Below are 26,091 nucleotides of genomic sequence, written 5' to 3'. Positions count from 1 at the left end.
ATACATTATCTCTCATTAAAATGTAGGTTTATAGAAAGGTATTATGTAAAGGATATTAAGAACAATGTTCTAACTCTGGTGCTAAGATCTCTTCTGTAGTACTATATTCAGGTTTTCTTCTTAATTGTCTGAGCTACAAAGGGTTCAGAAAACATCAAAGTTGACCAGAGAGCTAGAAAACCTTGCCTCTGAGGAATAAAAAAATGACAAATTTGATGTTTCTTAGCTCAGAAAATAGATGAGGGATGCAACCCTTAAACAAAGAAAATATATTGATAAGGAAAAGAAAATGTTTTTCTGTTTGCTGGAGTCTAGGCTTAAGCAGCCCAAGTTGCCTGAAATATTTGATTAGACAGAAAGGAGAACTCTTAAATGATAAAGAAACTCAAGCATTGGAATAAGTCATCTAAAAAAGCTGTGAAGTCCTCATCACTGTAGAATTTTTAGAACAAATTAAACTGGTTCTAAAGTGAGATTTTGAGAAAGCTCTTTCTGTATTGGAGCAGCAGAATACAATATATTGATTCCTAGCCCTGAAATCTGCCATCAACTGAGCATTCAGCTGTCATTAAAAAATTAGTTTAAGTTAATGTGCTCGCTGACCCTCAATAATGGTGTCATAACTGATATGGAGAATGGTTGCTTCTTATGAATCTGATTCTGGCCAAATTATTCAATTTAATGAAGATTGTTAAACTACTAGCTCTGTTAGAGGACATTGTATTCCAACACAGAAGTAGTAAGCCTGGAGTAAGAAGGCTACTGTGGGTTGCATAAGTTTGAAGCTGAAGGGGAACAGACTGTTTCCTGTTTGTAAAGGGAATTTCCAGGGAGTATCTGTAAAATACTCATGAAGTATTTTATTTAGTTTTGGTTGCTTCTAGCCATTTTAAAGTTATCTTGCAGTACTGCACCTCGTATGTGGGGCAGATGCGTTGACTTACGGCTGTTTCATTTCAGTCACTAAACCACTAAACCATGTACTCCCACATGTATATGCATATTTCTTACATGTCTGTGTGTTTTATCAAGGTCTTTGAAACTTTGAGGCCTTAAGAACATAAGTTCCCTCCGTTTTCAGATCACATGTTGACTTAATAATCTTTGCAGATGTTTATAGCACCATCCTCACGCCATACTCTTTAAACTACTAGGAAAAAAATGCAGAAGTCTTGAAGAATTCTATGTGGCACATCAGAATAGCAACCCACAACTTTCAGCTTTGCACTTAACTTCTGGCAATTGCTTGATACTTTCTTGCACTGTGTTTTTTTCTGCATTTTGATAACCACTGAAAGACTTAAGGGAGTTTACAAGAAGTTATTCGTGTTCTTAGTAGCTTAGTCACTGATCATGTGATGTCAGTGCTTCGTGATTCACTTCTGATTCATTTCAAATTGTACTCTAGGTGATACTGTTGGAACCTGCTTATGAAATAAAGATGGTGCTTATGAAATAAGCAGCTCTTAGACCTAGAAAAGATAGCTTTTCTTTCCTGCAAAATTCAGTTGGGTTAAGACATCCTTGGCAGTCTTACTACTGCCTTATCATTGCATTCATGCATCAGAGGGAAAGTCTCAGTACAGCGATCTTCTCTAGTGAACATAGACTTTCTGTTAAGTATATTTACCACAGGCTCGTGGCCATCAGGACCTGGTGAAAAGCAGATAATTTGCTCTTAAAGCCTTGCTTACTGACTTTTGAGCAATTTGTTTCTCTAAAGCGTTCAAGGACCTAGAGATACTTAAGTTATTTCTAAATCATGGATTATGAGGAGTCACTCATTGGATCATGCAATAGAGTGGCTGATGGGCCTAAATTAGAAGGTTCTTACCCTTGTGTGTTCTGAGTCCAACACAGGAAATGGAACTTCTGTAATTGTAGTTTTTAGCAGCTTTGTGCTACTACATGGATCATAAAATGCTTATCATTAACTGTTATTGTGCTTTCACTCATGGAGTTAAATGCTGGAAAAGTATATTCAACTTCTGCTTTTTTTTATTTCAGAGTACATTTATTAAAAATCTTAATACAATAGGGGAATTTACAGGAGAAAAACATGCAACAAATAAGGAGTTGGTTATTTGTATTTCGCTGCAGTGAGACAAAGCTAAGGCTCTTGCAGTAATTTGCAGCTTTCTTTAATGTAAATTGACTTACTGAAACACACCCATCCCACTTTAGTTAGTGTTCACTCGGTGGTTTTACTCAGTAGGCTGTGTGGTTAGAAGCAGGTATACAAACGGAAATGAAAAGGAGTTTTAAAACAAACTGCTGGGGGTTCAGGAGAGTGCTGCAGAGGCACTCAGAGGCACAATTGCAGCACAGTCAGGCCAGCCCTCTTACTGGCTCCACCATTTGTACAAGATGCTATACCATTGTAAATTGTGTGCTCTTCCATGCAGGCTTGCTGCTCAGTGCTCAGCTCTACTGGGAACATTTAGATTTCTTTTTGCAGAGTGTTTATTTTGTTTTTTAAGCCACCACAAATACAATGGGTTTTTTTGTGAAGGCGAGCCTTTTAGTTGGATGAGAGAACAGATAGCCCCAGTATTGTAGGTATTGCTTTAATGTGTGCAAAATAATTGCATGCCATTGTAATGAAGTGTATCTCTGTTGCAAGATAATTGGGTCTGGATGTGGTGAAGCATAAATACACTTTCATTATGTAGGAAAACACCATAAATGTGTTGACTTAATTACTAATAGTAGGCAGAACATACTGTTTTTCTCTGTACCTTTGTGACATGAAAAAGCTAAATGGAAGAGACACCACCTAGAAACCAAAAATTTAAATGGGAACCTGTGGCCAAGTGATACCTGTGTTATGTCACAGCAGAGGATTTTGCACACGGTGAAATGCACACAATGAAAGTGCTGAGGGAGAGAGAGTGTTGTTTTTTGTCTTTGTTGTCTGGAAATGTTTTATATTGAGCACTTACAAGAAGCTGTATATTCTTAAGAGTGTGTGTGCACATATCCATTTGGCTTCCAAGTTAAGCATATACTGAACTCTTTTCCTGTTTAAACAGGAGCTAGTGGATGGAGCTTCTGGCAGAACACCAAGTTTTGCCAAAGGAAGAAAACTGATACAGGCCTCTGTGTGCAAGGCCTAAAATAATTGTGCTCTTTGTGAAGACACTCAAGGTGTACAAAATGCCAAATACTAAAGGCCTGATTAAGTATTTATTCTTGATGTCCCAGCCTTCCTCTGCAAATTTCCCACTCCTCTAGCTGAATAACTTTCTGGTTTGCCCTCAGTGCTCATGCTGTAATACCTAGGCAGTTTATATCTCAGAAGGATTCTTTCAGTATGGAATGAAATTTTGTGTGGTCACAAACAAGGAACACATAAACTTTGGTTCATGCTGTAAAACAGAACTCATAGCGTAAGTCAAAAGGCAGATCAAGAACTTCCTGTTACTTGGGGTCTATGCTGCTCTCATTCATGGGGCTGTAGGACAGGCAGACTTTCCCCTTAGCCTTACCACTGAAGATGGAGACATTTGGTGTCTTCCTGTAGAAGTGCATGGAAATTCTCACCCAGTAACTAATGTGGATTATCTTATTTTGCAAATGGGCTATGTTTAAATTTCCATTTTGGTGATGTGCAAGTTAAAGTGCCTTCTCCCTGCCTTCCCTAGCAGTAGAAGTCATTTCATATGCTAAAAATCTGCTGTTTCACATCCCTCTTCCATTTTGCTGTATTGGGCTTTGCTGTATTGGGCTTTGCTTCTCTATCTTGTTCCTGCTACTGCTTTTTAAAGAGAGAATGACGTTTATTCCCATAGAGGTTAATCTATTTAAAGTTATTCAAGAAGATAAATTTTCTTTTGTATTTGAAAGGGCGTCAAATTCCCATTCAAACTACTTAGGTTTTCTTATGACTGGCTGTGGGAGAACATAGTCAGTTAGTATTTACAAACACTTTCACTACTGTTTGTTGCAGAAATGGAAACTTTTTAAAGTGTTCTGCATTTCTTGTCCTTGATCTTTTTGACATATGGAAAAAAACCCCACGAGACCCAGAAGACAGATGTAGTCTAAAGTCCTTCTGCTGAAATCCCCGTAATGCACAGTTCAAGTTGATGTGCAGTACATTTAGGTCCAGCCTAGGGGGGATGCACAGGTTAACCTCTGGGTTTCTAGCATATGTTGTGTCTCATTCCACATGCATCTATGCACATCTGTGATCCTATGCTGTATGTGCACTCTGGTGTTGTGTGTGTCATCTGTATAAAAAGGCTCACAAACAATTGAGAATATTGCTGTTCTGTTTGATAACTGTAGTCATTCCAATGACTGGCTGAGATGGATCAGTGGCTGAACTGTTTTGCTCTGCAGTTCAATGATATGTTTCCAAGTTTATATTCATATGCCTAAGGCTAAGCATTTAAGTGCATTGTTGGGCTTAGATCATCATGTATAATTATCTGGGCATTCTGATTACTTTTGAGACACAGATCTCAAAAAAGGCAAAACTGCTTTTTTTTTTCCCTTTTTTTTTTTTTCCTTATTTTTAAGAGTCTTCCAAACACAGTAGTAAAATATAGTAGTTGTTATATGGCTCTCACCAGAAAAATTATGCACTCCCTAAATTAGGAAGTTACTGCTATCTTTGAAATAGCATACATGAACAGACCTGATTAGAATTAGGATTCTGAAAAAGCGTGTTGCAAATTGTTTATGAAGGTATAGCAAGATTTCAATATGAATAATCCTTTTTGTTTTTCAGATTTAGAAGGAAATGCATGTCAAAACAACCAGCTGCTAAAAATAATTCTGGCCATGCATCAGTTTTTCATCTCCTCTGCAGACATGCTTCAGAAACTTGTTGATCTATATCCTTTGTAATCTTCACCTGCTTTTAAGGTAACTTTATAGTCTGACAAGTTTGAGATGGGTAAGTAGAGGATATTTAATCTATGTGTGTATTAGTATTCCACTAATTAATCTGTATACTTGTTCTTTGCAGTTTTTGGTTGTATGGTGTGCTTTGGTTTTGTTTGGAGTTGGCAGTTTTTGTTTGTTGGGTTTTGCTTGATATACACAGAGGAAAAGAGGAAACTCCAAGTCAGGTTTTAAGTAGGGTAAATCACCCTCTGTTGGCTGGGGAGGGACTATCTAGCAGGTGTTAGATGAATTTAGGCACCTCAATTAGGTACTGTGAACCTGGGTCTAAGTTTTAGATCTGTGTCTTTCTCTGTCCACTATCAAGTCAAAGAACAAAGAACAAAACTGTATCATTGGGTGTGAAAATTTAAATGAAAATTATTTCTCTCACACACCCTCAAAATTGCTGTAATAAGTCATAAGCTTTTCTTTTCTATTTGTTCCCATTTTGAGTTGACTGCCTGGACTCCATATGTGTGTGTTTCTGGCTCATTAGATTTTTCACAATGTGGCTACTAGATCATATTCACAATACTCGCCTTTCTTTGGAATTTTTAATTGTGGAATATGTTACCTGTCTTCTTAGCTTTACAAAATGTTTACTCCTAATTAGATGAGCACAGTACAGGATGGAGACCTGTCATGCTAAGAGTCTCCATCCAGTTTTGGTACAATTCAATTTAATAATCTTTTCTTTCCTCAAACTCTGTGTCTTCCAAGCATTTACAAGCAGCATCCTTGACAACAGAGCTTTACTGGAGCACTGACTATCTGTCTATAGCAGGACTGTCTTGCTGCTTCTCTAATGGCAGGTGTTGGATCAAGTGTGCTGAGCTACAGCTGTGGTGTAGTGTTGCATTTCACTTAGGCTCCTGGGCTCTTGGAAAATGCAACAAAGTCAGTGCTTGCATCTTCTTTCTGAGATGGAACGTTTTCTACAACCAGAAAAGCAATTCAAACTTTTATTAGACTTGCGTGTTTTGCAAGCTTGGTTTTTAACTCTGTGTGTAGCTCCCTGTAAAGACATTAAAAGTTAAAGACAGTTTTGAATGGATCAGGTAGTCTGGGCTCTTGTATTTCGCAAAACCTTGCAAGTGTTCTAGTTGTACCATTTCCCATCCCCTAAATTATGGGAGTGATTTCAGGTGGTTACAAGTTCTTTGTAAGTCATCTAATTCTAGTCATTCAGAGAGGGGCCCTTAAAAATATTTGGGAACTTACTCTGACTTCACCAGTTCTGTAGTCAGTGTAGTGTAAGCGTGGTGAAAGGGTGGAAGGCATGTCCCCTCAGCTGTGGTAGATTTAGGCTGCAGTTAGTTGCAATCAGATTGTGAGTAGATCCACAAGATATTTTCATTAAATTATGCTTTTCAGACCTGAAAATATGTGTGTCACCTCCATCAGAAGAATCAAGACATGCATAATACATTTTTCAAAATGGATTTTCCATTACTTCAACAGACATTGGCTACAATATCAAAACATGTTTTAAAGAGATAATGCACTAAAAATACAATTGTTTCTTTCAGTTGCCAGAGCAAATTAGATGAAAACTGTTGTGTAGCTAGAAAGGCGAGGTTACTATGGAGAGGGATGTTACATTTTGCTCTGCCATTGTCTACAACTGGTTATGTTTAAAAGAAAACTTTTTTTTTCTTAATCTCCAGTGAATTAGCTAAAAAGGATTGCTTCATAAATGCATTGATTGATAAAATTGGTATGAATATTTCAAATTTTAATGACATGTGTCAGTGCACAAGTTTTATGAGAAATTGCTAGGCATGCTGCAAAGAAACATATAGAAAACAGAATCCCTTCACTGGTTGACACTCAGTGCTCTGGCAACAGCACCAATATTACTCATAGTAGTCATAGTTGCAATAAACTTTGGAACAGCCTTGGGATATACTTTGTATATACTTACACAAAACCCTAATCTAATATAATATTTTCCATCAGCAGGATGATTCTTATTGCTCACAGGCTGGGAAGTATCAAGCATGTTACATTTTACATCATATGTGAATGGATGTGGTTTTCCTTAACAGCTTTCTACCTATCTTAATGCTTTAGAAAATAACTCTTCAATGCTGTGTGTGAAGATCTGCTATTTTGTGAGGTAAGTATATTCGTGGTTGGTAGCTATTGGTTAGTTTGCAGTCATCCATGTGACAAATATAAATATGTTTTATATAATATAAATATGTTTTCGCATGTCTGAAATTGATATTAAAAAGAGAAACAGGTATTTTGCTTCAGCTTTTCAAGGTTCACTTTAGCAGCTCTACACAAAAAGGTCCAACTGACTTTTAGCAGATCTGCTTAAATCAGTGCAAGAGTTGTCAGGTCACAGTTTTGAACTGAGTTTGTATGAATCTGTATCTTAAACATCTGTGAAAATTGACAGTGCTCAGGAAATGATACAAGTGTGTCTAATATTATTATATAGGTCTATTAAAAATTAAGGATATTGCAGTTATTTTTATACTAAGCAAAGCTCTATTGCATTTAGTAGGTAATTCTCCTTAGTAATTCTACTTGCAGTCGTCCTGGAACACTCTAACTTTTACCTATTAAGTATAATAAAGTTTGATATCTCAGTTTAGAGAAAACAGAAGAAAGGGAGAATATTCAGCTCTAATAGATTGAGGATATCTCTTTTTTACACAAAGGGGGAAATTCTTAGTAACAGGAGAGTAGAAGTTGTTTTAAATTGTGATTATTTTATTATCTCAGAGCAGATTATTATTGGTTATGTAAGCATGCTTTAGTACTGTGTGAGATCTGGTAACATTTCTGCTTCCAGGCAAGTTCATACTTGCATCCCTAAGAATGTGCATTTCCATTTTTCCCACAAGCACAGGTTTTTACATGTATAGTGCTGGGTACTGTGTCTGTCTGGGATGGAGTTAACTTTCTTTATAGCAGCCTCTATAATGCTGTGTGTCAAATCTGTGAGTAAAACTCAGCATTATTTTACCTCTTGCTGAGCAGTGATTGCACAGCATCAGTGCCTTCTGTTTCACATCTGCCCCTGCAAAATGCGGGCTGGGGGTGAGCTTGAGACTGGGAGGGGACACAGCTGGAGCAGCTGACCTGAAATGACCAAAGGAACATTTCAACCCATACAGGGTCATACTAAATTTCCACCTAACTTAGATCAAAACCTTTTTTTTTTTCTTTTTTTTTTTTGGTGTGTGTGTGTATTTTAATTTTAATAGGTATTGGATTACAGAATTCTGGATTATGTTCAAAATGGACTCTAAACTGTCCACAGCTATGGAGGAATTTCAAGAAGTGGTTCGAGCTAATGGTGAGGAGTTACATTGTCGTCTAATTGACACATCTCAAATGTGAGTGTCGAAGTCTCAATATACTCAGAAAATAAACTTTTGCTCTGAATTTCCTTTATTCGATTATAATGTCTCTCATAAGTCATATGTTAGCTGTCCTCACAAGAATTTATACTTCATTACAGATGAAATATACATTATGTAGTGGAACATTTCAGGAATGGCTTAGGTTGGATTTAGCTGCAGTGTAGACTTTGGGCTGATTCTCTATGACAGCCAGGTTTTACCCTGTCCAGGGAACTTAGAAAATTTGTAGATGCCTAATGGTTTTGCAAGATCACTTGAAATCACTGAACAAGGAGAATAAAATTTGATTGGGTAACAGATGAGGTAAAAAAAGTGTGTTTATATTTTAGCAACAAAGGTAAGTGAGGATATAGTCTATTGCATTGTCATACTCTTGATATTGTTTAGATGATTTTGGTTATAAAATACTTGTCGTGACAAGAACCAAATCCTAGAGCTGTATGTCACGTAGCTCTTTGTTGGGAGGACATGTTTCCCTGTTACACGAGAGTGAGACAGTTCTGTGGAACAGTACAACTGGCAACACAAGTGCCAGTTTGTACTTTGGAAATGCACAGGTAAAGCAGAGCAGAATTTGGCATACATTTGGATCTGGTCATGAAAGGGGATATTTGGCATTTCAGATGGAAATAAATTTTATTACTCTATGGGTCAATAGCAAAGGGGGACAGTTCATACTCAGAGGTTGCTCAAGGATATCTAAGGATTATTAAATGGAGGAGCTCTGGGTGGGTTCCATGAGGACAAAGTTACAGATAGCTATTCTGGAAATATAGAACTGATTGCAGAAATTATATAGACTCTCATGATGTTTAGTAAGACAGTTGTATTGTACTTAAAGTGCTACATCAATACAATAAAGACTAACAATAATATTTTGTCGTATAATCTCTAATGCATGAAAGGAGTTTACTGTTTTGAAATTCAAATAATTCACTTTTTACTGCAGTAAGGCATGAAAACAATGTTACCTCTGACTTAGGGAAAGAGAAAAATTTTGCTCTTCAGTAAATAACTTGGAGTAATTGTGTTTTAAAAGAAATTCTAGGGATTGGTCTAGAAAGCTGACACAGCGTGTAAAGGCCAACACCAGTAAGAAACGGAAAGTCTCTCTTCTTTTTGATCATCTTGAGCCAGAGGAGCTGTCAGACCACCTTACCTATCTTGAGTTTAAGTCTTTCAGAAGAATATCAGTAAGTTATTTTTTATTTATTTATGTAATTATTTATTTATATTAAGCAAATATGGGAAAGACATAGGAAATATGGCAGAGAGGCAACAGTACAAGATTAACTGCCATACAAGATGTTGGACATGCTGGGCCTTTTTTCAGACTGCTTTGCTTTACTAGTATTGAAGGTGGCCAGTGTAACTTAGATTCTGAGTAACTACCCTTCTGCTACAAACATATGTGAGTGAGAGAATGAGCCTCAACTGTGGGAGACCTGGGGCAAGATCAGTTGAAAGGAAGAGGAGAAAACCTTCCAAAGAAGCTGATTTTGTTAGAACAAGGGATGCCATTGGGCACAAGAAGCTTCCTTTGACTCAAATCAGTGATCAGGCTGAAATGGGATGAAGAAAACTTGGAATATTCTCCTAGAATGCTAACCTTCTGTGGCTGTAGTGAACAGTGCAGCAATCCTGTGCAGTGACTAATTGACTGCACTGAAGATGGGCACTGGACTCTGCTTGTCTTTTGTGGTTGGGCATAACAAAATAAAGACCAGAGACAAGAAAACACTTTAGAAAATGCCATTTTTAATATAAGGGGGTTAAATATATTTTATAATACAAGCTTTCATATACACAAACAAATTTTAAGGATTTATCGAAGATATTTTTTCTTTCATTTGATTTATTTTCTCAGTAATGTTTGTAGCTGATAAGATGCAAACTTCCCTATGCACCTTGGCTTCACTTGCATCATTGTATGCTACAATATCGCCTCTTTTCAAACCTGATACAGTTTACACATGGAAAAGTGAATGTTATGGACCAAAATCTAGGAGTGTTGCAAAGTCTGTGTGATAATAAGACTGAAAGCAAAGTGATTTTTTCTGTGTTTTTTTCTTTTTTTGCTGTTGCTTGTTATTTAGTTGGTTTTGGTGGGTTTTTTTGGTACCACTAATATGAAGCTTGAACCTATGCAAGAAAAGGGGCTCTCACTAGAGGGTGGAAGATTTCACAGTCGTGTTTTCATGTACTTTGTTTTGAGCTGACAGTACATGACTCTGTGTTCTGTATTAAACTCAAAAAGCTGTAGAACTGAAGTCATGCACAGATTGCTGCCTGTAGGCAGTAATAATATGCAAAGCTTATATAACTTACCATTTTCAAAACCTCTGTGCAGATGTAAGGTAATTAATGAGTGTAACAAGTATGGTTTTAGTCAGTGTCAGATGTATCATGGAGCTCCAACAGTTACATGCATGAATTCATTTCATATGCAGGGTACCTCATATGTTTTTGTATAAATTGAGCATACCAAGACTTTGGGTCAGAAAATGATATGTAATTTAAAATTAGCTATATTAATTAAATCTTTGCAGAATATGTTCATGATGTGCTAAGCCACAGAATCCTTTTGTTGTTCAAATGTGGCATCATATACCAGGAGAAAGATTGAAGATTACCAGCTGTGTTATGTCCTTGGAATAACTGTTAAAGGCTTGGGCTTTTGAAAGTCAGAAGGGAATATTTGATCACATACACAGCATACAGCAAAATCTTCCATGAGATGCCATCTATCTTGCAGCAAATTAAAATGCAAGGAGTGCTGTTCACAGAGCCAGGACTGGAGGCATGCTGGTGTTTGGAAAGTATTTTAATCTCTAGTCATAAAGTACAGGGAGGCCACAGTCTTTTGTAAGAATCTGGATTCTGGATTCCTGTTGAGGCTCTTAAGTTAGTCATCACAATAACAGACTCTTACACTGAAGTAGTTTAGGTATATAAATATTGCATCTGCCACTAACAAGCTTGTTATAATTGAGCTCAAATTATTTGTGTACCACAATTAATTCAAAACTTTCAAGTAGCGTTTTGGAGATTAATTTTTTCAGCATTAAAAAAAAAAACCCAAACTTTTCTGAAGGAGATGACTGCTGAGAAAAAAAATATAAACTGATTCAAAGTTGTACTGAAACTGCTATGAAGTTCATAATTATGTAGTCAGATATTGAAAAATTATCCATCTGTATAGAGTAGTTGCTTGAATTTCAGGATCCAGCCAAACCTGGCTGGGGTTCAAAATTCAAAGAATAATTGTAATGTAAGTACTATATAATCTCAGAGACAGCTCTACTTATTACTAATATTTCTTAAATTTTTAATTTAATAAGGACAAATCTAGAGGTGTCTGCTGTCATCTGCTTTGAAAGTGCTAGTAGTTCTTATCAAACAGATGGAAAAAATTATTAAATTGGGAGAAGGTGAGGGAGGGAGTGTAAGAAACAAACAACAGCCTGACCTTTGCTTAAAGATCAATGCTATTCCACATATTCCTGTGGAAAGGAGTGTATATCTCTTACAGCTATGAGTGTTTCTGGTAAGATGTTAGTGATTGTAGTAAAGAATGGATGTAAAAATCCCATGTCACGTTTTCTGATGATTCAAATTCTTGTGTATTTCTGTTAATGTATAAATCAACAGAATGGATAAAAATTGCATCAACAAAAGCAAATTAATTATTTCTTCTCTTTAGGAATGGCTTTAAAAAAAAGTGTGTTACAGGTATTTACTGAACTGTTTTAGATTGTCTTGATTAAATAATCTCACAAGCTGTATTAAAAGTATTGAGTCTGCAGCCCTCACTCTTAACGGTTTTATCTCAGTTTTGCATTAATCCCATTCAGCCTGCTTTTTGTATTAATGTAGCTTAATTCAGAAGTGTGCCCCAGATACAGAATACATAAACTGAACACTGAACTCCCTTAAACTATTACTGAGTTATTAGATTACAATTTAAGTTCTGTTTAACCTTCCCAATAGAAGTCAATGAATCTGTGAAGCCACTGAGGCTGCAAGGGACACCCCAGTTCTACTCCTCCTGGGATTTATAAGAGCCAAGACTTCTGAGTTATGGCAAAAAGAAGCTTTCAGTTAATTCAATTAGTGGAAGCCCCTGCTTTGAACTTAAAAAAGCTTTTACAAAGGAAAGATTTCGGTTTTATGGATAGTTCAGGTTTAAAAGATACGGTTTATTTCATTTGCAAAGCAGACCTCTGTCCACACACAGATCATGAGGCATATGAAACTACATGAATTTTCATTTATGCTTCTTTTTTCTCTTTAAGTTCTCAGATTATCAGAACTACATTGTGAATAGTTGTGTGAAAGAGAACCCAACAATGGAAAGATCAATTTCTCTTTGCAATGGTATCTCTCAGTGGGTGCAGCTAATGGTTCTCAGCAGACCAACACCACAGCTTCGGGCTGAAGTGTTCATCAAGTTTATCCATGTTGCACAGGTCAGTTAAAATCTAGCATGTTTGGTGTTTATTTTGTCTTTCTCTGATGCAGCCCTTTTTCTGCCCTTCCCATACTGCTACTATTGGGTGAGCTGGGAGTGTTGGCGCTGCTCTGCTGGCTCATACGCACAGCATGTGCATTTGTGTGTGTGTGTGCTCTCTTACCAAGTGTTTGGATATCAGAGTCATGGCACCAGGACTTTCTCATGTTCATTCTGATGAAATGATTCTCACTGTAAAACTAGACTTGCTTTTGAATCAGCGTGTGAGATTCCCAGGTGTGGCTGTGAAGCTTTCCAAAGCATGAGCAACTCTCATGGCTTTGGCTGTAATTAGAAGCATTCCTCCAGAAACACCTTTCTGGGGAAAAGGAGAGCTATGCCCCGATTTGTGTTCTTTGAATACTAATTCAGCTGCAGTCATAACCAAGATTATAGGCAGTGTTTCCTACTTGTGGTAGGCTGTGGGAAAAGAGGAAGTGCTGAGGAGGTACTTTGAAGACTTACAGTATCTGAAAATTTAATATTTTATTTAATAACAGTAGAGTAAGTTCATGTGACACCCAGTAAAATCACAGCTCATCACCACAATACATGAAGTCAAATGGCACAAACTTTGGAGGAAGACAGTGGAGGAAATTAAAATTTGGGTGTGCACATTGAACAACCTGAACCTTTAAATTATACTGATTTTTTTTTTTTAATGTGAACAGAAGCTCCACCAGCTGCAGAATTTTAACACATTAATGGCAGTGATAGGAGGTCTCTGTCACAGTTCGATTTCCAGGCTCAAGGAAACAAGCTCATGTGTTCCTCATGATGTAATTAAGGTTAGTATTGCTTCTCTAAGTTTTACAGATAAGAGAACCTTTAATTTTTTTTGTCACTGGACACACTAAAAGTAACCTTACTTCTTTGGATAAGATGGAAAGACAGAACAAAGATTTCTTTTGTTTTGAAGGGTTTTTATTTATTACTTTATCTCTACATCATCAGTTAGTCCTACACTTCTTGCAACTCCACCTTTCTTTAAGACTTGTATAGATTCTGTAAGGTTTATCCTTTAGTCTCAAATGTCATGAGCTGCATTTTCGTTTACATGCACTAGTACAGAATAATATTCAGACATGAAAACAGAGAATTGGATCCTAGAACGCTTGAAAAACAAACTGTTGTCTTCTGTAGTAACATTGATCATCCTTAGTCTGTAAAATGCTAGCACAGAGCTCTGCACTTTGAGTGAAAGGACTGATTTTGTTCATCAGATCTTTCCATTTGTTTTATTTAATTTAGACTTGAACAAATTTAGCCCTAATGCACACATAGCATGATGGACTGTTAGGACTCTGTTTTAATATTCAGTTAAATTCTTGTGAAACACCAATGAAAGCTATTAAAAAGGGAAGGAAGGCATATTTTTTAGCAATTCTTAAGCATTCATGTGTCTTCTTAAGAGACTTCTTAAGAGAATAAGATACTTTCTTCTTTTTGGGCCTGAAAGAGTCCATGAAGGTATCTAATGAGCCTGTTTTGATCACAGTATGATCAACCCAAATGAACAGTGCATACCTGGAGTAAGGACCTGAAGTGTGACCTCCCAGTGGAAATGGTTACAGCTATCAGAATCTATAAAATCAGTTAGAAAACTTATTTTAGAAACATATTTTTCAAAATTGTGTCATTTTAAGGTCTGCATGTGTGTGCATCATTTAAATAACTTTTTGTTTCAAGAAATTGTATACAGGTGCTAATAGAAAGCAGGTAATAAAAGTCTGGTAATTAGTGACTTGAAAAAACACTTCGAGGTTTAACTGCATCATACAGTTTGTAAAGGTTACAAATGGAGAATTCTGGCCAGAATTTCCCAGAAAAAACATTAGTCCATTGATTTTGTTATGTCAATGAGTCAACTTTGTACCTGTATAATTTTAAACAAGGGAAATATTTATACTGCTTGACTGAAGCTTGATTTGGCCTTTATAAAAAACCCAAGATACTGTTTCTAATTCATTTCCATGGAAAAAATTTTCTTAAAAAGACAGGTATGTCACCTTGAACCATAGCATAACTTCTGGTCATGCCATGATGGGATCATGGCACAGCGCATGGTTTCACTGCCAGGACCTCTCCAGCAATTCCAGCTGGTGTCCTGAAAGTCAGAGAATGCTTTCCACATATGAATGTGGAGATGGCTGCTCATATGAATGTCAGAGAGCTTGTGCTGTGCTTACACATCGACGGCATTCAGATCCCCCTGATTCAAGAAAATCATACTTCTTTTCATTTGACTAAATGGGGAGTGCAAGGAGACCAGCATTATAGATTAGGCTATCAGCATTATAGATTAGACTACATATTAACCTTCTATAATTACATATTAGTACCTAATTTATGGGTATAGGAGATCTAGAATACCTAGATTTCATTCGAAGTTTTAAAATTTTTTTCAAGAGTCATGAGTAAATTCCTTAACAATAACATGGCAAGTTCTTGTGCTGTATGACGAAAACAGAAACAGTAACCAGTGCTGATTTTTTGGTTTTCTTTTTATTTTTAGGTGTTTAATGAAATGACAGAATTGCTTTCGTCTTACAGAAATTATGATAGTTACCGACGTGCCTATAATGAGTGCAGTAACTTTAAGATCCCAATCCTTGGGGTCCACCTGAAAGACTTGATATCCCTTTATGAGGGCATGCCAGACTACTTGGAGGACAAAAAGATTAATGTGTACAAATTATATTCTCTGTATAACCACATAGATGAGCTGATACAACTCCAGGAAATGCCACTTCCCCTGGAGGCTAATATGGACCTTGTTCACTTGCTTACAGTAAGTGTGTTAGATAAGATAAATATATCCAATTAAAAATGTCATATACCTATCAAGTAACAAAATAGAGAATTCTGTTAATTAATTAATTATGAATACATAAGATTGTCATATTTTTTCCCCAAAGGGGTACAGGAGTAGAAGAGAAGAAACTAGTGATGATTTATGTGGCAGCAAGGGTAGAGGTGCCAGTTCAGCAGTAGGCTTCAAATTATTTCTCTATAAGGGAAGGAAGTATTTATTTCTACTTCACTGTATTACTCCCTATACTGTCAGTAAGGAAGATTCCTTGTATTGAAAAAGAAATCACATAAAAGTTCAATCCCTCAAGATACAGCATTTCTAGTCAAGTGTCTTCTGATAAGAAACTGTCTGACATAAACATTAGTCAAATGTAGCTGATGTATTTCACTCGCAGTCCTATCTAGTCAATGCCATGCTACTAAAAAATTGATACTACCTAGGACATTGTTAAAACTAGTTTTGGCTTCTCCTACTAAGTTAAAATACTACCTTCTATTAAAAGAGTAAATCTTCCTTTCTTATTTCTCAGTTTTGTTTGGCCTTAACAAGTATCTCATCTTGGAAAAACCAGATAGTCTGCTTCCACTTTCTGGTTACAAGCCCTGTTTCAGGAAAAAGCTAATAGATAAAAATGCTTATGTGCCTGAGGTTATTTGTTCTGACTGGGAGCACCCTTGTGTGAGATTAAGCACACATGACCAGAGCCCGAAATACAGCTATCTGAAATGTTGAACTTCTTACTTCTTTCTCCCATTTGTTTTAAATGTTGTGTTTGAAATTATTCTAAGTATTTTTTCTTCTAAATAATGTTTTATAAAAACGGCTATTACAAATATGTAGAACTTTGGTCATAATTTCATGCAGGTATATACGACAGGATATAAATGAGAAGAAATACTTCATTTCAATGCAGGAGCTTCTGAACTCCCAATACTCTCTGTTACAGATTTCCCAATAATGGCAATAACAGTCTGTAATGTAAAATTGGACACATTTCACATCACTCTGAGCACCTGTGCAGCTCAAGTTCATTTTTTCCTAGGTGTAATCTAAATTAAAAAATAATGCACCAAAAAATATGAGTGCACTCCAGCAGCAAGTTTATAAAGTAGTAGTGACTGTTCTGGGATTAAACTAATGTGTTTGTTTTCAGCTGTCCCTTGATCTTTACTACACAGAAGATGAAATTTATGAACTTTCGTATGCACGAGAGCCACGAAGTCACCGAGCTGCTGTAAGGGCCTTTACAGATTCTTGACAAAAGGAGGGCTTTTATGAGTGACTGAAATTTAAAACCAGGATTTTTTAAAAGAGAATTTGATCTCTTGCATTCAATTTATTATTTTATTTTATTATATGCTAAATTGAAAACATTTTAGCTTTATAGACTGAAGTGAAATCTATTAAAGCACAAATGATGAAGTTCAAGGTGGAATATGTGGCAGAGTTGACACCATATCAGGTTGTATAATATGAACACAAAGACAAATGAAGCTGCTGTGTAGAGACGTGACATCAGTCTTAATCTTGGCAGTTTATACTGTTTTATTCAAATGGAGAATTCTTATATGATTCATATAATGAAACACATGAGTGTTATGTGGTAGTTTTGTTCCTGTTTTATTAATATGGAAAAGATGGTGATTTTACAGGGCTGTCAGTGAATTGTGACAATTTAGGGAATGACTGCTCTTTTGAACAATTCAAGGAAGAGCTTAACCACCATGTAATTACCAAAAGAATGATGGGTCCAACAGGTCATTTCTGCAGTCTTGTGTCACATAGTCCACTGTCACAAATGGAAGAAGTGTAATACTGAAAATCTTTCCATGTGGTTTTAATGAAGTTCCTTTCAATTTTTTTAAGCCTATGACACCTTCCAAACCACCAGTAGTTGCAGACTGGGCCTCAGGAGTGGCCCCAAAACCTGATCCAAAAACCATCAGCAAACACGTTCAGAGGATGGTAGATGTAAGTAAGGTTGGCCAGTGTACTTCATATTATTGTAAATCCTTATAGCCTTAATCTCAAGGTATGAGAAAATATGGAGATGGGACTTCTGTCCTCACAAACAGATACTTCTGCCTACCTGTAAATAGCAGCAGCAGCCATGAGGCATGGATGGAAATTCCTTCAGTGGGTAAAGGGCCAGCAGGAGGTGTGAATGCTGATTTATGTACTTACAGAGGCACTCTTCCAGGGAGCCAGGGAGTCCATTTCTACCAGGGCCTCCAACATCATGTTACTGATGCAGTCTGGCAGGAGGCCTCTCAGTGGCTTTGTTACATGCAGCAATTGCTTTTTCTTTTGGGGCCCCTGCTTTATGGGAAACCACTAAGTAAAGTGATTTCAAAACTGATAGAGGTAGAGATGTAAAGAGTTCATCTTTGCTTGCCTGCTTCATCTCTTTTCTTTCTAAGCACATCTAATATTGAGGCATCATTTGATACATACTGTTTTGAAATATATTTTAAAATTTGTTCTGGGTTTGCCCCTCGGCTTGTAGCCTGTGACAAACAGTAATACATTCCATGAGAGGAAACAGGTGTCTGCCTGACAATTCTGTCCTATAACTGATTTTCTCAAAACACTGACCCAATAAAATAAGGTAGGCAGCTACACTGATTTGGCTGCAGAAACCACCATAGAGAGCACTAATTGAGAGCATTAGTACAAGTTGTATACGTGAGCCTGGACACAGTGACTCTAAAGCAGAAGTAAAAAACAGCTGTCATTGTGTTGTGAAGCTTTTAGTCCAGCCTATGTTGACTTACCTATGTTTTGCTGCAAACCAAGAAATCATAATGCTTTTTTAGTCTCCAGCAAAAAACACAATTAGATTGTTTCACTGTTTAATAGACACTGGGAGAAGATGGGAGATGAAATCCATAAATAATGTGGAGGCTTTTTAAAGTGGTAATTCAGACCATCCTCATTATAAACTATTTGCTATTACCTTGCACAGTCTGTCTTTAAAAATTATGACCATGATCAGGACGGATACATTTCCCAGGAAGAATTTGAAAAGATTGCTGCCAGTTTCCCATTCTCGTTTTGTGTAATGGCTAAGGACTGGTGAGTACCTGCTTATCAACTTTGTAGCATCTGTTTTGGGAGAGATTTAGTGGGTTTTGTGTTTAAATTGTACTTTATCATTAGGGTGTTAAAAGCATCCTCCTCAGACACAGACAGAAGTGAAAACATACAAAAAGCATCTTCTAAATTTGTTGTGAAGGACATCTTCATTGGCCTTACAGCAGTGGTATCCAAGCTCATTTAGAAGGAAAAACAGACAATAGAAAAATAAACATTTTTCAAATTATATCCAGTATATACTGCTAAAGAATTTTCCTATGATAAAGCTGTCCCTTAAAAATAGAGAATTGAAAAATGTATATTTTGATAAAATCAGGTACATTTTTCTTAACATATTAGAGCATGGGAAAATACAGTAGTGATTTTTCAGAGGTTTACTATGAAGTAATTTTGAGGTTGCATCACATACGCAGATATTCCATTTATCCTGTCAGTCTGCAGTTTAAATGTGCAGATAAGCTTCTGTGTATCTTGGAAGCCATTGCAAGATTACTGAGATCACTTTAGTGTTTTGTGCATTAAGCTATTGCTATTATAAAATGTGAAGAAAAAGACGTTTAATTCTCCTTATGCATTTAATAAAATCTGTGTCTCACAAACAACTTTTCTTGTTTATTTCCAGGGAAGGTCTGATTAGCAGGGATGAAATAACAGCTTACTTTATGAGGGCAAGCTCAATCTATTCCAAATTAGGACTTGGCTTTGCTCACAACTTCCAAGAGACAACTTACTTAAGGCCCACTTTCTGCGACAACTGCGCTGGATTTGTAAGCTCACTTTTTAGTAAATTATGTTAACTTTCTTTGAAATTATGCCTTTTTTATCTCATAATTGCCTTGTGTCATATACAGAAATGGATCTATATAAAACATCAGTGAACACCAGACTTCTGCCTCTGTAGATGTTTAAGGTACCCTTTACTCCCCTCTTGGCAGCGCCAATATGTTCAAACATGGTTCATACTTTGTGGGGTTTGGTTTTGTCACAAAAAACAGTCTCAGGCAAGACTTCCAAATGCAGAGCCTTTCACTCCTTGGGGCTGCTAGAATTCATGTCCTGATACAGATATGACATGCCTCTGCCTGAGGCACAGAAGGTTTAATAAAACTGTTATAAGTTCCTACCAATCTTCCATTCAGCTGAGATTGGACATGGGTGCTGAGACAGAAGAATTCTCCATCTACTCCAGCTCCACAGCTTCTTGAGGAACTGCCACATCTGCTGATGTATTCAGTAGATTAGCTCAAGATATTTTGTCATTGACACATAAAATATTCTATTTACCTTATGCTAAAGGGGTAAATAGTTCTATTTTGATGTTATGATTAGAAGTGAAGGAAAACAAGATATTCTGCAAGTGCTCAGATATTAGAAAAGAGTAGAGCTTTTAGTGTTCTTTTTATCTGCGGGTACCAAACATGCAGAGAAATATATTAATACGTAGGCTTTTTGTTTGTTTGAATTTCAGCTATGGGGAGTCATTAAACAAGGATACAGATGCAAAGGTAAAGTACTTTATACTTTGTTAAATTTAATCCATAATTGATAGGAAATGACAAAACTCTGATCATCCTGAGGTACATGGCTTGGTATATGGATACATTTAATCTAACCTCCCCGGGAGAACAAGACTGATTCAAGAATAGTATGACAGATACAGGAAATGCAGAGGTGAAGGAACTTGTAACTGACATCTCTAATGCTCTGCAAGACATGACTGAATTCAGGGGGTTTGGGAACAGACCCTTGGACACAAACATCACCATTCTGTGAATATTGTGCAGCACATTCCTAACATCTGTTTTGCAGTTTTCTTCCTCATATAGGTATCAGCTTTCTCTGCAGCTCCTAAAGTCAGAGCACTTACGTGGCTCTGAAAGTACAAAATGGTTTCATTTTGTGCTTTCATAATGAAAAGGAGTTTTAGGCATGTATAGCAAAGGGATGTTGTTTTACAGATGTATGTTGTTACAGGTAATGCATGTAGAGAACACCAAAGAAGGCTTCTTGCTTCCCAGGAGGGCAGTAGTGTCAGAGCTACCTTAGATGCTACAGCAGAGCCACTGAATCATGTAAACATTGTTTTCTTTACAGATTGTGGAATGAACTGTCACAAGCAATGCAAAGACCTGGTTGTGATAGAATGCAAGAGAAGATCCAAAACTTCAGTTGCAGACAACAGCCCAACATCTGCTCTTGCTTCAAGCCTCTGCCCAGTAGGAGTTAAAGAGCAATTCCATGGTGAGAAAATATCAAAATATGTAGATAATCTTTCCTTTCTTTGCTCCTTTTTCTTTTAAAGCTGTTGTACAGCATCCATTTAGGTTTTGTGAGTTAACTGCAGTGTTTTATCTACATAGAAACTAGAAAGGGATGTATATTAGCATGTATCAAGTAACATCATTCCTGCACTAGACTGAGGATGGACTCCCTTTCCTGGAGATCTCTAGTCACACTACACAATGTATGGTGCACAAATTCCACCAAATAATGAGTAAATCTTCTGCCAGAGTCTTGTGAGAACTAGATGCCATGTGATGTGAAGAGCTAAGAGGCTTCCTTAACTCTCTCACCCTGTGGCAAGCAAGTCTTTCTTTTTAGCAGGTTGTGCCATTGACTACTGCACTGTTACATCTCTGACTCAAATTTTAATGTAGAGTTCATAAAGACGGTTTTCCTATGTATCTCTTTTGCTAGGAAAACCAACATCTAATTGTCTTTATTTTTTCCACTTCAGTAGCTGAATCTCTAATTCCTATCCATCTGTCCATCTTCCACAGAGTTGGAAATGAAAAATCTACACCTCTCTATTTTTCTCCTTATATCAAGCAAACTGTATAAAATTTTCTTACTGTGTAGGCTTCCAAAGAAGATATGTTGTCCTTGAAAAACACCAGGCTACTTCTGTTTTTATTTTGATTTTAATGTTTCAACTCTTTGCATATCCACTTTCTTTGAATTTCTTTCCTGTTCTTTGCCTGTATTTAATGTTCTTCAAATCTGCTTCCTGCCCCTTTGATTATCAATCTTTTGTGTTAAATAAGATTCATACTGCTGGATTCCACCTTAGGCTTCCTGTTAGCAGATATGTAGAGCTCAATGCAGCCCATTTCTGTTGATGCTATGTGCATCTCTGTGCTTGTGTCTGAAAAGACTGCAGCACTACGTACTAACCACCTCTTACCCATACCAAAGTTTTTCTCAAGCTAACCTTGATGCCACACCTGTTTTCTTCTTACTGATCCATATCTGTGTTACTGAGACAGGGCTAAGAGTTGTTTCAAGGGACACAACACTGAGAAACTTCTAATGACACCTATTTTGGAGAGCAATGAATGTAAAAGTCAGTAAGGAATAGATGCTTTATTTATTAAAATCATGTTTAATTACCATGCCTCCTGTTTCTCCTTTTCTGGGAGAAGATCTTGCCTCAATTTACCATATATATTTTAAAGGACAAGAAGAAGGATCATTCACCTTTCCTAATGGAGAAGTAATGGAGCACAGTGAAGACAGTAAGGATCGAACCATTATGCTCATGGGTTCCTCAGCTCAGAAAATCTCAGTGAGACTGAAACCAGCTGTGATTCATAAAAGCACACAGACTGATCCTGTACTGCTGGCTGGTGATGTGTCTCGTAAGCGGAGAGAGAAGAAAGAACACAGGATGCCAGACAATCCTTATCTCCAGGCAGCTCCAGCATCCACGTTTCCCAGCCCAATTCTAGGCCGCCGAAAGGCATTTGTTAAATGGGAAAACAAGGACTCCAGCCAGAAAATGAAGGAGGAGCATCACAGCTGTAAACCTTCATACCAGGAACTTGAGCAGGTACACACATGATGGAACAAATTCTGTTTTACACAACAGGACGGTCAAGTGGTTGATGTGTGGGGGAGTGGCTGGGTGGAAAGGTGTCACTTTACTCCAGTGATTGCCAGTTTAATTGCAATTAAACAATCCATGAATAGCATCATAAAGTCTTAGCCACTTTAACTTCCAGCAATGCTTCATTTAAATGATCAATTTTAGTGCTAGGATAGGGCTTTGAAGACATTCACACTGATCCCTGTCTGTTCCAGGATGTGAACATAATCCAATCACTCAGGACAGAATGTTACTCCATCAAATGAGGAACATAGTTCTGAATTTCTTTTGATTTTGGTGGCCTCTGCTCCCCCAAGTGACAGGGGCTGAGAGGGTAGGGAGCTCTGCTTTTGTTCAACTGACAAGTGTAAGGGCCACCAAGAAATTTTGCTGTGGACAGGATGCTTCCTGCTAGATTTTACCTGCATCAGCCCTGTTGTATCTCAGCTTACTCTAAAGTGTTCTGATAAAATAGCTATTCATAACACTGTGTCACCTCAAACATGGGGCCCAGATTCAGGTTTGTACAAACACCTCTCCAGACAGATTAAAGAGACTGTTACAATTCCAAAGGTGCAACTAATGGACGATGGATCCAGCTACAATTACGAGGAACAAAGACTTGTTTCCATACTTTTTACTCGGTATTTATCATTATTCTGTGATGACCACAGGACCACAGTCTAATCTTTGAATGATGACTATAACTTTCAAAATATCCCATGGTGCTGATAAAGTGAAGCTATGTTTTATCAAAGATGAGTGGTTTATTAAGACCAAGATTAAGACAGTCTTTCAGTACAAACCACTTCCCTTTCAATCAAGAGTATATTCAATACAACAAGGATATGAAACATGGATGACTTGTAACAATGTATTCTTTAAAATGCCCCATTCATGTGAGCCCTGTAATTTACACTTGGCCTTGCTCCCTCCTTCTGACCTCAATTACTAAACACCAGATGATGTTATGCATTAATGCTTCTGCTACATCAATTTCTGCAGCAGTAGAGTGGTAAAGCGTGACCTGTGTTGTTTTTTCCCCAGACTACTGTTGTTATGAGAGGTGCAGTGGAGGGTGGATAAGTGCAGGTTGTGGACAAGACTCAGATACCAGCTGGTGGAAAGTTTTCAGAGTATACCCAAAGGGTAGAACAGGGACTGTGGAAATATTCAGATAAGTTACTGGTTTTGATGAGAGCTAGACCGATTTATTTTTATGGCATTCAGCCATAAATATACATAAATATTCAACCAGGCAGTCCTCAAACAATTACACTATAAAATACAATTCTCTATTTTTTTTTTCTTGTTTGTTTAGGAAAGGAATATTCTAAAGGCAGACAATGAAGGTTTAAAGATCCAACTGGAACAGGCACACAAAACAATTGAATCTCTCACAATCCAGAAAAGAAACCATGTGGTTGACAGTCTACAACACAGAGACTGCTCCTAGCAGATGAGAGGAAAATCTGCTGTGGAATGGAAGAATGGAAGACTGAAAGAGGGGCTGTGATAAAGCTGCTTACCAAGTGAACTGGAGAGAGAATCTGAGGGATATTAAGCAGAAATGTTCTCTTTACCCAACACATTTCCCTTCTAAACATGCACTCCCAAATGTATAAAATAATTTTGACCTTGTAAGGTAATATAGCATTATCTGTGCAATGGAAATATATCTTCTGGGTTTGCTTTTAAAAGGAGTGAGAGTGTTGCTGAAGTCTCTGTGCATGTTGAAGACCATATTGACTTTGCAGTGACTTACTTGGCTGCCACAGCACACCTTACTGTACAAATGTTCTGACAAAGTAGATATTCATAAGACTGGGCCACCTCAAATTTGGCCCAAACTGAGTTTTATAGAAACAAATGGCTGATAAAGCTGAGTAAGTAAAACTGTAGAAAAACTACATTAGGAAAAACAATTCCTTCTTGGAGCTGAAACCAGTTAAAAACATGAAGTGAATGGTCACATTTCATTCCAAAAATTAACAAGAAAATTAAAGTAGCTAAGTTATTGATATTTGGTTGATCCATACACTTTAAGATAAACTGACAATTTTTTAAACATCTTTCAGAGCTTTAGAAGTTCTGCTGCTCAAACACTTACCTTTATTAAGTTAACAGAAGTGAGTCTAAAGAGACTTGACATTGAATACTGCTTCCATGCCATGGCTTGGAAGATTTAATTCCCCTTATTTGGCTTAAGGAGTAACTTGTTCTCCAGATACAGTAGATATGGGACAAGACTAATTATATTTCTCTCATGTCAAAGTACATGCCATTGTTGAGCAGAATTTTTAGAGCCATATTATGAGGGAAACTGTACAGCAGTCCCTGTACAATAGCTACTGCAGAGCTCCTAACAAGATTCTCCATTTTCTCTCTCCTGGATTTCACATGCACTTTACATTAAGAATCAAGATGAGTGTGCTCCTATGTCTGTAAATTTTGTACAGTAAAAGGTGCGAGGGACGTAACTTAAAGACACAAAGTGTATATATTTTTAAGGTAAAATAAAAGTCTTTCAAGTTACTGATAAATATACTTGTCAATATAGCTGATTTGAAAATTCCATTTACATTCCAAGAGAATCTGTACACTTTGAGTTGTGTGTTTGTCATCACTCATACAAACATCATAAACAAAGTCCACTTAATGCTCAACACTTCTAAATTTCCAGTTCCATTATAGGTTGAAATTTAGTCAATGACAATAGCATCTGTGCTTTGTGTTCAGAGTGGCATAAATATACATTCCATCCACAATTTCCAGTCATTATCAAGTATATGAATGCTTTATTTATAAAGTTATTTTGAAAGTACTTGCCAGTTTAGTGATTCAAAATTGCTTGGAAATTGGATTGTACTTGCAACTCCATGTATAAGTAAAAACAAATGGAGGGAAAGAATAGTAATAGTAGACTTTCTGTAACATTACTGTAAATAACTGAAATGCATAGAAAAAAACAGCTCTGGAGACTGTGCAGCTTTTTAAACTCATACACTAAACCTGAATTATTAACAAGTAACATGGAATTGCACTTTGGTCAGTGAAGCAATCAGAATGGCTGTCAGGTCATGTCTGCAAACTTGGTTTGCCCATTTTCTGTGAGCTTCTTGATTCTGTCCTCTTCAGGGAACTACAGCAAGGTGTATTTCTAATAGGCATTTAACAAATAAAAGTCTGTTTCTAAAACTATTAAACAAGATAAAAGTTGAATATATTTTCACTTATTTAAAAAATACCTCAGAGGAGCAGCTAAGACTCATAAATCTTGTACAGCCAAGGTAAGTGCTCACTGGTGGTCTGAACTCTGGATTTGAATAGAATTTGTGTATATACATATATTTTATCTATGATGGAATTTGGAGATCATGACCAAAACCTTGTAGTTAAAAGGAAAATTCCCTAATATCAGCAGCTGGCCCTAAGGCTACTGTATAACTAGGTACTTAATACTCCAAACTGAGTTATGACCACGGATTTGTACTGTCCTAAGTGCTAACCTAATGTTTCTCTGTGAAGTTTG

At 36.9% G+C, this 26,091-nt stretch overlaps 1 protein-coding gene across 1 annotated transcript in view; it reads left to right on the top strand.

The window, feature by feature from the left end:
• Positions 1 to 24,224, top strand: part of RASGRP1 (RAS guanyl releasing protein 1) — a gene marked incomplete at its 5' end in the record, with an annotated part of 35,259 nt that extends 11,035 nt beyond the window's left edge. Inside the window, 15 exons of the mRNA XM_084207163.1 lie at positions 4,736 to 4,833; positions 6,942 to 7,012; positions 8,115 to 8,246; positions 9,313 to 9,466; positions 12,569 to 12,742; positions 13,455 to 13,571; positions 15,299 to 15,574; positions 16,752 to 16,832; positions 17,465 to 17,569; positions 18,564 to 18,673; positions 19,317 to 19,461; positions 20,163 to 20,199; positions 20,789 to 20,935; positions 22,150 to 22,523; positions 23,881 to 24,224. Coding sequence (XP_084063289.1) covers positions 4,736 to 4,833; positions 6,942 to 7,012; positions 8,115 to 8,246; positions 9,313 to 9,466; positions 12,569 to 12,742; positions 13,455 to 13,571; positions 15,299 to 15,574; positions 16,752 to 16,832; positions 17,465 to 17,569; positions 18,564 to 18,673; positions 19,317 to 19,461; positions 20,163 to 20,199; positions 20,789 to 20,935; positions 22,150 to 22,523; positions 23,881 to 24,015 — 2,156 coding nt within the window. The 3' untranslated portion in view covers positions 24,016 to 24,224. The remainder of the gene's footprint in view (positions 1 to 4,735; positions 4,834 to 6,941; positions 7,013 to 8,114; positions 8,247 to 9,312; positions 9,467 to 12,568; positions 12,743 to 13,454; positions 13,572 to 15,298; positions 15,575 to 16,751; positions 16,833 to 17,464; positions 17,570 to 18,563; positions 18,674 to 19,316; positions 19,462 to 20,162; positions 20,200 to 20,788; positions 20,936 to 22,149; positions 22,524 to 23,880) is intronic.
• Positions 24,225 to 26,091: the final 1,867 nt, after the last annotated feature.

This window comes from Fringilla coelebs, assembly GCF_963513975.1.
Source record: "Fringilla coelebs genome assembly, chromosome: 6".
Taxonomy (NCBI): domain Eukaryota; kingdom Metazoa; phylum Chordata; class Aves; order Passeriformes; family Fringillidae; genus Fringilla; species Fringilla coelebs.
Note: the sequence above shows the minus strand (reverse complement) of the source record. Positions and strands in the feature narration are given on the sequence as shown.